General features: G+C 33.0%; 6 protein-coding genes across 6 annotated transcripts; 3 read left to right on the top strand and 3 right to left on the bottom strand.

The window, feature by feature from the left end:
* Positions 1 to 51: 51 nt before the first annotated feature.
* On the bottom strand, positions 52 to 5,142 carry DFA_07420 (calcium-dependent cell adhesion molecule-1; the record flags this gene model as incomplete). The annotated part of the gene is made up of 5 exons (XM_004367223.1): positions 52 to 1,970; positions 2,046 to 2,714; positions 2,803 to 3,135; positions 4,478 to 4,958; positions 5,035 to 5,142. 5 exons carry the CDS (start codon positions 5,140 to 5,142, stop codon positions 52 to 54), a joined length of 3,510 nt encoding a protein of 1,169 aa, XP_004367280.1.
* A 678-nt stretch (positions 5,143 to 5,820) lies between these two features.
* DFA_07419 (uncharacterized protein) lies at positions 5,821 to 7,791 on the top strand (the record flags this gene model as incomplete). Its single annotated transcript, XM_004367222.1, has 4 exons — positions 5,821 to 6,129; positions 6,240 to 6,335; positions 6,417 to 6,671; positions 6,733 to 7,791. 4 exons carry the CDS (start codon positions 5,821 to 5,823, stop codon positions 7,789 to 7,791), a joined length of 1,719 nt encoding a protein of 572 aa, XP_004367279.1.
* A 117-nt stretch (positions 7,792 to 7,908) lies between these two features.
* DFA_07418 (uncharacterized protein) lies at positions 7,909 to 9,222 on the bottom strand (the record flags this gene model as incomplete). The annotated part of the gene is made up of 1 exon (XM_004367221.1): positions 7,909 to 9,222. One exon carries the CDS (start codon positions 9,220 to 9,222, stop codon positions 7,909 to 7,911), a length of 1,314 nt encoding a protein of 437 aa, XP_004367278.1.
* A 550-nt stretch (positions 9,223 to 9,772) lies between these two features.
* On the bottom strand, positions 9,773 to 12,103 carry DFA_07417 (uncharacterized protein; the record flags this gene model as incomplete). The annotated part of the gene is given in 7 exon segments (XM_004367220.1): positions 9,773 to 10,034; positions 10,122 to 10,309; positions 10,375 to 10,563; positions 10,653 to 10,820; positions 10,894 to 11,740; positions 11,760 to 11,934; positions 11,995 to 12,103. The coding sequence occupies 7 exon segments, from the start codon at positions 12,101 to 12,103 to the stop codon at positions 9,773 to 9,775; spliced, it is 1,938 nt and encodes a 645-aa protein (XP_004367277.1).
* Positions 12,104 to 12,455: 352 nt separating this feature from the next.
* DFA_07416 (uncharacterized protein) lies at positions 12,456 to 13,241 on the top strand (the record flags this gene model as incomplete). The annotated part of the gene is made up of 3 exons (XM_004367219.1): positions 12,456 to 12,502; positions 12,889 to 12,945; positions 13,028 to 13,241. The coding sequence occupies 3 exons, from the start codon at positions 12,456 to 12,458 to the stop codon at positions 13,239 to 13,241; spliced, it is 318 nt and encodes a 105-aa protein (XP_004367276.1).
* Positions 13,242 to 13,419: 178 nt separating this feature from the next.
* DFA_07415 (uncharacterized protein) lies at positions 13,420 to 15,432 on the top strand (the record flags this gene model as incomplete). The annotated part of the gene is made up of 2 exons (XM_004367218.1): positions 13,420 to 14,469; positions 14,542 to 15,432. 2 exons carry the CDS (start codon positions 13,420 to 13,422, stop codon positions 15,430 to 15,432), a joined length of 1,941 nt encoding a protein of 646 aa, XP_004367275.1.
* Positions 15,433 to 15,776: the final 344 nt, after the last annotated feature.

Here is a 15,776-nt window from a genome sequence, read left to right as displayed (position 1 = left end):
AGTTGATTGTTATTAAAAAAGATAGGATAATAAAAATAGATACATCTTTTTTTATTTATTTAGATTATCAGGTGGTGGTGATGTCTGAGAGTTTACCCAATCATTAATTTTCTTTTGTATTGGACTTAGAGGGATAGTATTATTATTATGATTTATGATGACAATTTCTGGTGGTTGTTGTTGTTGTTGGTTGATTGAAGAGACTATTCTCGGACTTGTTATTTTGGGAGTGGTTCTATTTCGATTTAAATTTTTAGAAAATGTAACTTGTAATCTTTTCTTTGTAATGAACACTAAAGCAATGGTCAATGTAACGAGGATAAAGCTTCCACAGACAACAATGGCAATAATCTTCCATTTTGCAAAAGAGTCGCATTCAATGTCGTCACCCAAATTAAACTTGTCATCTTCTCCAAGTAGGAGGGCGTTGTAGGCTGGATCAATTTCAACAGATCGAAAATGTGGGATATGAAAAGCAGTTAGAATATTGAATCCTGCAGTTCCACCACCTTCCTTTTTAATTTGGTCTTGTAATTCATCGTTTTCACTTAGCAAAGATACTCTAGAGGGAAGAGTGTCACCATCGACAATCATTCGACTTGCAATTTTACAGTTTAATAGTGATCTTCCAACTTGTACCTTTGTCCATAGTACTTGGTCACCCGGGTCAGATGCCTCTACCTTTACTTGTTTTCTTCCACATTTGTCTGTTACAACGGCATTTGGATAGGAAAGGAAAATGACTTGAAGTGTATTGAGTGGTGATTGCCATGTCCAATTGACAATCTTTATGTGGTATTTGATAGAGAATGGAGCCATGGGGATATCCTCACCTGCAAATGTGATCATTCCCGGTACATCAAATTGATGTACCTTGACAATCATCTTGACCGAATCATTGTCAAGATGACCAATGAAAACCGATCCATTTGTAGAGACTTGATTGATCCATGACATATTATCTAAATTTACAAATTTAACAACTCGACCTTCATGATTTACCTCTCTTAGATAATTAATCCCAGTTGTAAAATTGACTCCTTGTTCTTTATCTTTGTTTAGTGGTGTTGGTGCTGGTGTTGGTGGAGGTGTTGGTTGCTGGGGAGATGCCAACTCAGATACACCTCTTCCTTCTTGTACATTGGTAATAAAAGCTTGTTGTTTGGTAGAGTTTGCACAATCCAATGTCAAGTCATACCCAGGTTCACAACGACACGTTCCATAGTATTTATCACATACTCCATGGCCAGAGCAATTGTTTGGACATTCTTTAAATTTGTAATGGACCAAAACGATTGACCCAACAAGCTCGGCTACTTGAACGGTCACATTGTATTTGATTTCAACTTGAGTAGTTGAAGTATAGTTTAAGGTTGCAGCACTGAGAGAGCATGTAAACTTGTTGTAAAGAAGATCTTCGGTGAATTTTGGATTGATACATTGAACACCTTGAATGGTCGTTAAAACATAAGATGCGTCTCTTCCAAAATTCAACCCTGTCACTGTCAAGGTTGTACTACTATTGTCTTGAAGATAGGTTGTATTGGTAATGACAGGAGGTAGTCCCCCTCCAAATGCAATCAATGGTGATACAACAGATTCGACTGAAATTCTTGGATTGTTGAGTTGTTTGGTATCCAAATGATAGTATATGGGTGTGGAGGTACTTGTTTTGGCATTTTCTATTCTTTCAAAGTATACTTGGGTCACATTCCCATTCTTTGGTCCGTCATTAATCATAAAAGAGTTGGTGTATTTATCAAAATTAACACCCAACCAAAGATAAAAGGGTGTGTCTTTAACCAAATAAATTGTATCCTTTATGCATTCATAAAGTTCCATTGAATCAATAACACCTAGATATGGTGGAATTGGTGTAGCTTCCATCTTTATACTATCATTCATTATTTTTTTAACCGTTTCATATGTACCAGTAAATCTAATACTTGAATAAAATTTATCAATGCAATCTATGATTAAAATAAATAAAGTAATAATATTAATAATATGTTTAATTGTATCATTTAAATGAAGAGTTATCTTACAAATATTTGGTTTATAAGTTTCAGTATAAACACCTGCAACTTGAACTGTAAGTGGAAGGAATTTTAGAGTTGAAGGTATTGGTGCTGACAATTGACAGATAATCTGGTTGGTAGAAAACATGATAACTTTGCATGGTATTTTGGAACGAGTCACTGCTACTAGAACATCCGAACTATTATCTCCAAAATTCTCACCAATCAGAGTAACCAACCCTGAAAGGTCGCGAGAAGGATAAACAGCTTTGACAAATGGTGGAAAAGGTTGCCATCCATACTGAGTTGATTTGGTTCCGTTTCCATCTCGAACAATGATATTGTGAATACCTGCAAGTGGTGGTACTTGACATGTAACCGATACATTTGTAGAGTTAATTGATGTAATGTTGTCACATGATTTTGAAATATTATTTGTTGGATTAAAGAATGAAATGTTTAACGATTCAATATTAAATGATTTTAAATTATTGATTATAACTAGACCACCAACAGTACCAACCGACGATGCAAATATTTCTTCCAAAGGTTCTTGTTCACATATATAATATGATACTGGTTCACGAGTATTATTTGACATTGCATTATTAAAACTCCATGGGAATCTTTCTCTTGCATAAAGATATTCTTCTCCTATTGTTAATGATGGTTCACTAGTTTGAAATGCACAATATCCTAAATTTAAATAATAATAAATAAAATTAATTAATCTAATTAAACATACATAGATTATTATTATTCTTATTATTATTATTTTACATACCAAAACATTGACCAGTAAAAGTATTAAATAAAGGTTGATTTAATTGTGGACCTGTTGAATAGACCCAATTTCCTTTTAAACCAGGGTCAGTACCAGACAACCAAGTTCGATAATAAACCTTTGAGTCTGACAACTCCTTCTCGAGGAAATCCCATTCCTGCTTTGATCCAATTGTCACGAGATATGATTTAATCGTTGATAAAGACTCGGTGTCGACAGTTGCGCAATTCTTTATAGCATCATGGATCGAAATGGGATGCTCTGATGCAAAGAATTTATAAGTGTGTCCATTACCTCCATTGGATAATTCCCAAGTTGCAGATTTACCATTGACTAGTTGTATTGATATTGATAATAAATAAATAAATAAAGATAATAATAATAATAATAGAGTATGGTGATTGTGATTAAACATTCTTAATATTACGATGTGAAAACTATAGAGAGATAGGTTATTATTATTAATTAATAGCTATATTATTATTATTATTCTCTATAGGTTATTATTATTATTATTGTTATTAATTAAATAGCTATATTATTCTGTTATAGTCGTATATGGTAATTTGATTGGTTTGTGAGTAGGTGGGGATGAGGAAGATGAGGTGAGGAAGAGAACAGAAAGTCAATCAATCCAATATCACATGTGATTATTATTGATAATAAACATATCGATGTACGTATCTATCACCCATCCATCCATCCATCCCTAAATTTAGAATCCATTTTGTATGAGTGAGTATAATTGTGATGATAAACACTTTGCCTATGAAGTAAAGCAGTAGTAGTAGTTAGATAATTAAGATCAGCCACATTGTTTTTGTTGGTTAGTTGGTTTATTTGTCTCGTTCATTGAAACGTCTTGCAATCTACACTAGTTTTACCCACCTACCTCTCTCTTACTTGATAGTCTATTGATTGACATCCATACATAATAATAATAATAGTCCATCCGACACTCACTCACACATATATGTGTGTGATAGATATTCCAGAGCACTACCGAATATGGTATTCGTATCTTCCATACAAGTCGTTGCAACCAATAGCAAATAGCAACTCGATCCACATTAACATTATTTTTGTTGTTGTTGTTGATTATGCGAAGAGTGAGAAGGGGGGTGAGTGTCAATGAACGAAATCTTGTGATGATCATCAATCACACCAACCAACAAAACCCACATCCACCATATTTTTTAATTTATTATTTATTTTTTGTACTAGTTAATATCTACAATCACTTTCCTTTTAAAGAAGAGTATACTATTTATATTTATATAAATTTGGTAATATACTAAAAAGATGGATGGAGGAAAAAAAAACAATTGTATTTATTTATTTTTATATATTTTTTAAAATTAGAAAATGTATTTATATTTAAGTGATTGATTCAATAATAAATCAATAGTTGGTTGGTTGGTATATATTTAGAAAATAAAAAAAGAAAACTGTTATTAATTTTTTGCTGAGGGAAAAAGTTATTGACTATAGATATATGGTTCCTTCCTTTCTTCATTCATTTATTCCTTCCCTCCTTCCTCCTTCCTTATGGTCTTGAATTTAAAATAAAAGAAAATTGTGTTTTACCTAATATGTGGAAAAAAAGAAACAAAAGAAAATATAAATTAATATTATTAATTAGGTATAAATATATATTCAATGGAATTATACAAACCATCTTGAGTAATAGTCATGTTGGCAGGATAACCACCCTTGTCACTATAGGAAATGATTCCAGATGATGGGTCATACTGGAAATAGATGGAGCCGTTGGCTACATTAGCTCCTGGCCATGCCAACTCTTTAACCGATACTTGACAAACAATTTCAGAATTGGGTGGGTCGAGTTTTGGGATTGGACATTGAATGTAATCGTTGCCATTAATGCATTGAACACCAGTCACTTCGTAGGGAATGAAATCCATTTGGTAGGAGTTGGCTGGGGTGTTTGCCAAATCACCACCACACACTAACTTGACATCAATGGCATAACCAAATGCATCACTGAGAACTTGGAAATTGGAGAGACCACCCATAAAAGACAAGTCTGTTTGATCACCATGCAACTCTTGGTGGATTCCAGTATCTGTACCAGAAGCATCATTGTTTTGGAATGCATTGACCCAAAGACCACTAGGAATTCTACAGCTTTGGAACTAGAATAAAAAGAAAAGGAAAAGACCAATTTAGTAAAAGTCCAATGATTCAATTAATTGAATATTAAATATTTACCTTGTCATTGTACTTGTCATCTCTTGCGAAATCAACAGTTACACCTTCATTGTACTGGACTGCTTCTCCACCATAGTTTGTAGCAGTATAGAATGTTACGTAAGACATTGTTTATATTTTTTTAAAAAAAGGTATGATATTTGATTGTTGGTTTGGTTGTTTGGTTGTTTGTTTGAAAGTTGATGAATGAATGAGAAACCAACCATGGTCGCTTAAATAGTTGTTGATTGCAATGAGAATGTGGATATTAAAGTAAAAAATAGTAAAAGTATCCATCCGACCATTCTACACTTTGATGTCGCGAAACCTTTGTGAATGGTTGTGGTTAGCGGGGTAGAAAGGTTAAAGGGCAAACGCTGAAGGTTTCAAGGATAGCTTTTTACAAGTTTGAGGACATATTTCTTCAAGTTACAAATATTAACGGGGGGATAGGAGTATCCCGCTAATAGTTTGAATTTTGATTGAGTCGAACTTCACCACCAAACTTAAGTTGAGTTCAAACTTAAGAGAGTCAAGTGAGTGTGACAAAAGTTTAAGGAGAGGGTTAGGGTTACCAAACATTTTAAGGTGAGGGGTAGGTTTGGCTCTAATTTTTTTCATTTTTTTTTTTTTTCTTCTCTTCGTCAGCTGATGAAGAGCCCCTTCACTATTACTTATTTATCAACCTAAGCACATTACATTATCTCCTTTAGAGAGAGAGAGCGAGAGAGAGAGACACCACACTTTGTACATAACTCACACTTTTAAAAAAAGAAAGAAGAAAAAGATCAAAGAGATAAAAAAAGAATGGCAAAAAGTTTTTCTAGAATTGAAGATGATGACGACGATATAGAAGATGAAACAATGAATGTTACATTGGATCTGATTAAAAACAGAGATGATATAGAGAAGCAAAGAGAAACTATTTGGGCATTGCACCTTTTACTTGCCGATGGTATCAACATTCATAGCATTTTGGGTCAATCAAAAGGCTATCAACAAACACAACATTTTACTCAACAATTCACCATCCTTAAATCACTTAATAACATTCAAGTTTTTATCAAGGAATTTGAAATCGATCCAGAATTGGATGATCAAAGATTAGAAGAATTTGTATGTTACAAAATTCATATTTACTATAGTTACTAGTACATACACTACTATACTAATTGATTCATTCATTTATTTGTTGTTTGTTTGTTTGTTTGTTTATACTTACTCAGTCAAAAGGATTAAGAGACTATGTATTCTTACTATGTTATTTTGGAAAGAAAAGAGATACTAGTCATAGAAGAGTTTTGGAAGCATGGATCATTGAAGTATGTATAAAAAATAGAAAACATGGAAAACAAAAAATTAATCTTTTCTTTTCTTTTTTTCTATTTTTTTTTTTAAAAAAGATGAGATTAAGATATAAATCAGATGAAGCTTTAGAAGAGAATACTACTATTGATTCACTTATGAGTGGTAAACTGATTCCATCTAAAAGAGTTCGTACTTATTTCAAAACATTGTATAACCGAACCAAAAAGAATTGGCAAATTCAATCCCAAGAAGAAATGGAAAAACTTGGTGGCGTAGACTTTATTGTTAATTCTCTTCAAGATGAATGGGATTATTTCATTAGTGTTATTCCTCCTCCATCTTTAATCCTTGTATGTAAACTATAGAATAGAACTGTCCCGAACCATTTATTTATTTATTTATTTTTTATAGGCATACAGACAAAGAGCATTAATGCCAAAAACATCATTTGATCGTATCTATCCAAACAACAAAATGATTAATTTCTACAAGAAAATAGAACCAAGAAGCACTATACAAAAACCACGAGTCAAATGGACACCCGAAGAAGAACTCTTGTTGATGCGTGGCATGTTCAAGTATGACACTCAATGGGCCAAGATCTATGAAGTCTATTTCTCAAGCACCGAGTTTTCTGGAAGAACTCCAGTCAATCTAAAGGACAAGGCTCGTAGTGCAGAGTTTAAGGCAAACTATGCAGAGTTTTCAGGCTCACATCGTAAAAAAAAGGTGGTTGAATCGGAAGACGATGACTTTGACCTCGATGGTGAAGACGAAGATGATGAAGAAGAGGAATTCCATAGCGCTACTGAAAATGGTCAAACTGGTAAATACACCGATGAATCTGAATTTGATTATTCAGATCTAGAAAAAGTAAGAAGAAAATCACCAAAAAAGACAACAACTACAAATAACAATAACAACAACAAGAAACAATCTCCATCAAAATCAACAACAAAGGAAAAGGAAAAAGATAAACAAGGAAAAAAGAGAAAGGAACAAGAAGATGATTATGAGGAAGAAGAAGAAGAAGAAATGGAAGAAGAAGAAGAACAAGAGGAAGAAGAAGAAGAAGAAGAAGAACAAGACGATGAATATTCAAGTGATTATTCATATGAAGAAGAAGAAGAAGAGGAAGATAAAGAAAAGGCTAAAAAGAAAAAAGGTGTTATGGCACCTTTAAAGAAGAAGTCGGTACCCAAAAAACCAGTCTCCAAAAAACTTGGAGCCAAAAAATCTGCTGCCTCAACTACCAATGCCAGTTCTACCACCCCCTCTTCTTCTTCCAGAAAAAGAGACGAATATATTTATAATTCAGATAGTGAAGATGAACAAGATGAACCATCAACAACTAGAAAGAAACCAAGTCCTGGTGTTGCCAAAAAGCCATCATCTGCTCCTCCACCCAAAGCAGCACCTCAAAAAGCTCACAAAGCTCCTGCCTCTGTTAAAAAGTCGAAACCTAATTAATTAATCCATTCATTCATCCAATCTTAAGCATTTAAACCAAAAGTAGATTAGATTTCTTATTTTGTAAACAACCATAATTATAAATAAATATAAATATTATGAAATATAATATTATTTTTAATCATATTTCTTTGATGATTTATTATTATTAATATTATACTTTTTAATATTATTATTATTAATATTAATATTATTATATTTCTTATTATTATTAATATTCTTTTTAGATTTAAAGTAAAGTATAATGATTGAAATATATTTTTTACCATTTAAATATTGATAGAGTTGTTTTGATGAATACCATAACAATCTAATTAGATTAAATAGTAAAAATAGACCAATGATGGCAGCAGATACGCCAAATGAAATGTTGATGTATTTAGTTTCAACAAAAGGACAGATCTTGTAACTGTAGGAAAAAGAGGTGGCTTGTTCATCGTTGGGGTGGATTTCAAAGAGTGCAGAGTAGCCTCCAAAACCACCCATCATCGATCTGATTGTATATTCCACCGTCTTGTTATTGTGTCTATAAATGCAACCATCATGATCGTGTCCATTTACGATAAACTCTGGTTGCAATTCATCCAATATGAATTGTGTAGTCTCTTGAGACAACATTGTCTGTTCTTTAATATGATCACCTGACCGATGAACTATATATGGTTCAATGCACATTGCATTAAAATGAAATGGTATTGAATCTTTCATATTTGAATGATCAACTATTGTTGGTTTAGTATTTTTTGTTGAAGTTATTTTAAGTGATGATGATGATTCTTTCATTTCATTATTTATAGGTTGTGATTCATCTGTTGTTGTATTATTAATTGTTGGTTGTTGTTGTTCGGTTGGATTTGAAACAAGATCATGTTGAGTATAATTTTTAAATAAAGGGATATGAGTAGCCAAGACTATTGGAATTCCACTAGACTTTCGTTCTTCAGCTAGGTCACGTAAGAATTGCCATGTTTCATCTTTGACTTGTGTATCTATTGGTGTGTCATCTAATACCATTGAATTAAAAACTGCAAAGATGTGACCACCGATAAACCATTTATCATTGACACGGCCAAATGCATTTTCAAACCGAGTAATCTTTCTCTTACTTGCTTCATTTCCATAACCAATATCGTGATTACCAGTGACATTGATGAGAACGGTATGATGGTTACGAAGTGGTTCAAATATACTAGAGTACCGACCTACTCTCTTGTTGAATTCATTGTCTCCAAGATTCTGTGATGAAAAGAGATCACCCAACACAACAACATGAGACGGTGCCAAATAGTAATCAATGTTTGATACAATGTGTCTAAAGTAGTTGTCATTAAACCACACATTGTAACGTCCATCCAATCCTCTGTTTGCCTTATGGTCACCTTCCATCTGTGGATCACCAAGTAGAACCATCTGTGCGCTATACTCTGTCATTTTATATCTCCATGAACAAAAGAACATATAATTGTAAAGATATAGATAGAACAGTACTATTATTCCTATCAAGAATAAGAATATCTTATTGATTTTGTGTATATTCATGACTACAAAAGTTTTAACTAGTTGCTTTAATATAACTCTTGTTGTTCTTTGTTGTTGGTTGTTGTTTGTTGTTGTTGTTGTTATTTCAATTAACTAATACATTTATAACTCTACTCTCTCTTTTGTTAACAAATTTAAATAATAATAATAAATAATAAATTGAATTACTTCTTTAATTAATGAATGACTCACCAGGCAACGGTTGTCAAACATCACTTGAAAAGTATATATAATTTTAATTTTTTATTATTTTTTTTTAACCGATCCGATCAGATGGTAGATCAAAACCATTCACATAGAAATATAATTAATAATAATAATAATAATAGTTATAATTTATTTTTAAAAGTATTTAATTAAAAATAACTCTTTTTTTTTGATAAATATAATTTTAATATGTTTGTTTGTTAGTTTGTTGGTTGGTTGTTGGTGGTTGGTTGATTTAAATTATTCTTGTGATTACTTTTGATCTATGGACAATGATTTCATCACCAGGTGCAACAATCAATTCGGTATAAGTTCCTGTCTTTCCACTATGATTCATTAATTGACCTGAACCAATACACAGTACTTCATTTGAATTAGCAATAAATGGTTTATCAACTTTTCCAAATATTAAAATATCGGGTGTGATTGATGGGAATTTAATTGAATCGATAAATTGTGTTTCTATTGGTACTTCTGCTGGATGTAAAGGATAATAACTAAATAATAATTATAAATAAACAATAAAATATAAATAATTAAATCATTTTGTGATGATTGTGAATAAATATTCTAATCTTTCCTACCATTGTTGTTGAATAATCTTTTCACAAATAAGTGGAGTTCCAGTTGTCTTTATATCGTTTTTACCATTATCTAATCTCAACTCTAATTGTTGAATGATATTAGTATTACTAAGACCAATGGTAAATGAATTGTCAATCAACAAGGTCGATGGATTTGTAACAAAATGTATATTACTACTAGTATTTTTCTAAAAAACAAACAAAAAGGTTAGAATATTATAATATTATCCTTTTTTTTTTTTGATAGACATACAGATCTAGATTTAAATGGTGGTTGTGGATATACATAATCATGTTGAACATCTCTTAGAGATGGACAAATAATGAATTGAGTTGATGTAATGGATTCCAAAGGTTGAATAATATCTTCATAGAAAAATTCTTCAAATGATTTATCCAAAAATTGATTATTTTGATTTGATTCATCTATAAATGGTCCATTCTAAAAAACAAAAAACAAAATATTAATATTAAAATAATATATATAAATAAATATATTTATATTTATGTTATATTTATATTTATACATACCAAAATAACAATATTTGGTCTCTTATTTTCAATTACTTTACATAATTCCTTGAATGGATGATATAGAGTATTTTCATATTCACTAAATGGTCCAGATGCAACAATGATATAACAACTGGAATCTTTTTTACTTCTCTGATTTGAATTTAAAAATTCTAATTGTTTTGGCTACAAGAAATGTTTTTTTTGATTAGTAATCTAAATATATTATTATTATTATTATTATTTTTGTTTTGCATACATAATAAATCTTTGAACAACCAAAATGTTGACCTGGTATTCTTTTACCTTCAACCATGACGACTTGACCGGAAAAGATTGGTTCATTTGGATTTGGAATGGAAAAGGTGTTTACAGAACTTTGATTATTACCAAGTAACTTGAATTGAGAGGTCAATGACAGACCAGTCTTGTATAACCAAATACGACCAACAGCACGTTGAATTTCATTTGATGGGTCTGCATTTGCAACTGGATCAAATTCGACTTGGAATTGGTCATAGTACTTTAGAACGCTGTCACCAAGTGCCTTTGTTCTGCCTTCTAGTGTCTGTGACATGTATTTGGTTGGGTATGGAGTATTATCTACGTTGCCACTGTCTTTGGATGGAGGCACCATTTCAATTATTTTTGGTATCATTTTTTGTTGTGGAGCTATATCCTTGCTCTTTAACCGCTCTCCAACGTATTCTTGTACAATCTCGTCGGCTCCTTGTCTCTTGTCAAATCGGAATGATGGAACCTTGGTTTGTGCAAATCGAATAGCTCTTTGAGATTGTTGTTTATCATGACTTGATAATCCAGATGATATTCCATTAAATGTATTATTATTATTATCTTCTGTTAAATCCATTTCAAATTCATCATCTATATAATTATCTGTATTATTATCTGTACTGTTATTATTGTTATTATTGTTGTTATTAGGTAGAGGAACCATCTCAACAGTAGGTACATCACTAAAATCAAAGATTTCATCAAATTCTTGTTCATCTTGTTTGTCTATTTTGTTTTGTAAGGTTTGGTCTCTATGAGAGAAGAGGAATTTAAACATTAACGTTGGTTTGTTATGATATTGATGAGTAATACTGTATTAATAGTACATACGTTTTAGTATTACCCAATCTCTTTTTCAATTCATTAACATTCTTTTTGACAGCAATCTTAAACTTGTCAAGATAGGTTGCATGATCAGAACTGACTCTATTGTTGACACAAAACAACTCCCATTCATCATGTACAACCAATGCATTCAATTTGAATGTTTTAATGATATTTTGAACTACATTGTATCAATAATGATACGACTAGTTAGTTAGTAAATGTGATGTGATGCAAACACCATATGGGTCACATGATGTGATAAGCATACCCTTTAATAAATCAGCAGCTTCAGATAGTCCTGATTTGCTAAATAGACGAACTACTTCATCTTCAATGTCCATATCCATCTCTTTCTCTTTCTCTTTCTTTTGTCTCTTTTCTTTGAGTTTGATGATTGATTATCGATTAATAATAAACGAGGTGACAAATTCAAAGCAAGCAATTTACAACTATACATTTTCCCTCCTTTTTTTCAAATTCAAAAAATATTTTTTTTTCCTCATAAATAATATTGTGATGTTTGCAGAGTGTGAGACCGAAATACTTGAATATCTTTTCTTCAATAAAGTTATTATCTATTATTATATCTATCTATCATTCATTCATTCATTTATTCATTCATTTATTCGTTATTTGAATTAAAAGAGAATAATAGTACTATTATCAATAAAACAGTTGGGGGTGTACGATAACTAATGTATGGGTCGTATGTCGAACGCGTTGGCGATGACGATGAATCAATCATTGTAATGATAAGGAAGAAGATATTAATGTGTAATGGAAAGAAGAAATGCTCGCATTCCAAACAGATCTATTATACTACTATACTCGAGTAGATAATCTGGTAAGGTGATGATATTTTTAGGTTTAGAGTCACCCATCTTAATTATAATGAATCAAAACAACTACTTTTGTAAAAAATCTACTGTAGGTTTATAATGAAAAGAGAAGAAAGAGAGAGACAAACTAATCAACATTCTAGATTACTTACCTTTCCTTCTTGTTCATCATTCACACGCGACAACAACCGCTTTTTTTATAAATATATTTGCACAATGATATCATTGATACCTAGGTCAGGAACCGAGCCGTGTATCTGGTAATTGCAACGACTGACTTATCATGAATTAAGAGACACTCAAGCCGCACCCAGTGCTGATATTTTAGTGTTTGTCATTAAAGATGAACGGTAAAAACCTCCCAAAATAGAGGCGCATGCCCACGGTTTTTTTCGCTTTACAACTCGGTAAGCAATTGCGATCATTTTATAGTGGAAGAGCTGAGATTTGTTTTTCAAAGCCCGCAAGTGGCTTTGAAACATTGAACTTTATTATAAACTTTATCACCTCAACCTCTTTAATATCAAAATATGGATGGCATCCTCCGTCTAGATTTTTATTTTTGGTTTGTTGTGGATTGTGTGATCACTTTAATGGATGGAGGCAGGTATTATTGGCTTTCAAAAGAAAAGATAAGAAATCATGAAGCCTATGACCAACTATTTAATCCCGCGACTTGTTTTAAACTCTTGCAACAAACATTCATATTCATTCATATTTATCTCCAACCCCTCAACACCAACTTTGTATAATATTAAAAAAGAGAGATAATAATTAATAATAATAATTAATAATTAATAATAATAATAATTATTTAAAAATCAATGAAACATTTTGATATTTTAACAAAACCATCCACTTGGATGGAACATAAAAAGGTGATCATTCCAGTATTGACAACTGTTGCAGTGATTGTGGTACTTGTTATTGTATTGCCAATTGCTATTGTTTTTAGCAATAAAGATGACGGTGCATCGGGACCTACTGGTACCATTGTACCCAATTGGTTGTTTGCTCAGAGTCATGTGATGCCAGCACAAGGCTTGAGTTGGACACTTGTCAAGAACAATCAGTCTGCTACCTACCATTTAGTTGGAGGCAAGCGTACACTTGTCATGGTCGACTTTGGAAGCGACTCGGAACTCAAGATTGAAAATCCAACTTTGGTATTCACCCTCCCAGTCCACGCCCAACCAACCACGTCCAATGAAACCTATGTCGTCGGAACCATCGCCTTGGTCAACGCCACCTACTTGCCAAAGACCGAAGCTAATGGAACAGCCTTTTCCACCACTCACTATAGTGCCATGGCCGAAGCCGATTGGATCAAGCCAGGTCTTGTCATCTCTGCCTTTGCCAACGACGAACAATCGACTGATATCCCCGTCAACGTTGGTCAAACTGTTATTATGCCACTTGAGATTGTCCCATTCTATCTCTTTGGTGCTACACCCGCCAACACTAACTTTTCCGATGTTGACCTCCCACCACCCGAAGCTATTGCCGAACTCGAACAAAAGTGGCCAATTTCCAAGTTGGACGTCAAGACTCACCCCGTCGGTAGAATCCAATGGTCAAAGATCATCATCGGAGCAAGAGACGGTAACCCCCCATACGCTGTCACCAACACCAACCAAATGAAGGACGGTTATGCTGTCATGTCTGCCATCCTCGGTGTTCTTGGTGGTCTCCGTAGTGTCAATGGTCGTGGTCTCGAAAGACTCCAACTCTACACCCCCATCATTGCCTTTAACAATCAAAGCAAGTATTCTCATCCAGGTGGTGGTTTGGGTGGTGGTTCCTCTGGTACTGGTGATTATGCCTATTCTGGTATCTTTATTCATGAACAAGGTCATGCTTTTGGTCTTCCACATGTATGTAAACAAACAAAAAAAAACATTGTTTTTTTTTTTCTATATATTAATTATTATTTTTTTTAATTTTAGGCTGGAGGTTCATATGATTCAGGATATTATCCATATATTCAAGGTAGTTTGAAAGGATCTCAATGGGGATTTGATGCAAATCACAATGAATTCCTTGCTCCATGGATTCCAGCAAATAGAACGTGTGGATCGGGTCGTGTCAATGATACTGAAGGTCACTGTTACAAACAATCGGATATGCAAGGTGGTGCAGGTGACCAATCGTGGGGATACCGTTTCTCCATGTTTGCCGATTACGAAATGTCAGTCATCCAAGACTACTTTGAAGGAAACACTACACTCAAAGCTGATGGAACTCATCAACCTGGTGGAGCATTGGTCTACAATCCATCCAACAACACTTATAGTCAATGGGACACTATTTACAAGGCCTATGTACCATACACCATCACTAATCAGACAAACGGTCTCTATGGCTTTGATTCTGGTGCTCCAATGATTAGAAATGTACCTGTCTACACTATCATCATGTCTTATAGCACATCAGGTGTTACCGAGGCCTCACAAATCTATCCATATTTAAAGTACACTGGAAACATTAGAAGATCGGTCGACCCAACCAACGCTGAACAATTGGCCACCATCAAGCCAAATGTAGGCCCAATCGCTTGGTACTGCCATGCTTCAGGATGTGATTGGACTGTCAGAATCACCTATTCCGACGACTCTCAACAATATATTCTCCAACAAACCGGTGTTCGTGGTTGGTTTTCTCCATTTGGCGCTCCAACAAATGCATCAACTGATCCACTTAGTGGAGGCAGTTTTTTTACCTTTTACAACAATGTACCAGCTACCAAAGCCATCAAAAAGAGTGAATTACTTTGGACTCCATTTGGATTCAATGGCGTTTATTCAAATGCTACTGTTTTATTAACAAAATCAGATTAAATCATAATAAGTTTATCTGCCGGCACAAACATCAAACAACCAATCAATATCATGCTTCAGGATGTGATTGGACTGTCAGAATCACCTATTCCGACGACTCTCAACAATATATTCTCCACAACAACCAATCATCAAATAAGAAGATCTTTGTACAAAATTATATCCTTTTAAAAAAAAAATAATAAACCTTTAATTATTTATAGTACCATAAATATTTTGAGATATTTTTTGTTCATTTGTTGTTGAAAGTCTGCACCGTTCTTGTGTAACCATTCTGGATTAAAAAGAGATATTGACCAAAAAAAGACATAAAAATAAATGGGTCAAAAGATATTTTTATTTTA

The sequence above is a fragment of the Cavenderia fasciculata genome (assembly GCF_000203815.1).
Source record: "Cavenderia fasciculata unplaced genomic scaffold Scf_ET2XIPL01CNAVH-3, whole genome shotgun sequence".
Taxonomy (NCBI): Eukaryota; Evosea; class Eumycetozoa; order Acytosteliales; family Cavenderiaceae; genus Cavenderia; species Cavenderia fasciculata.
Note: the sequence above shows the minus strand (reverse complement) of the source record. Positions and strands in the feature narration are given on the sequence as shown.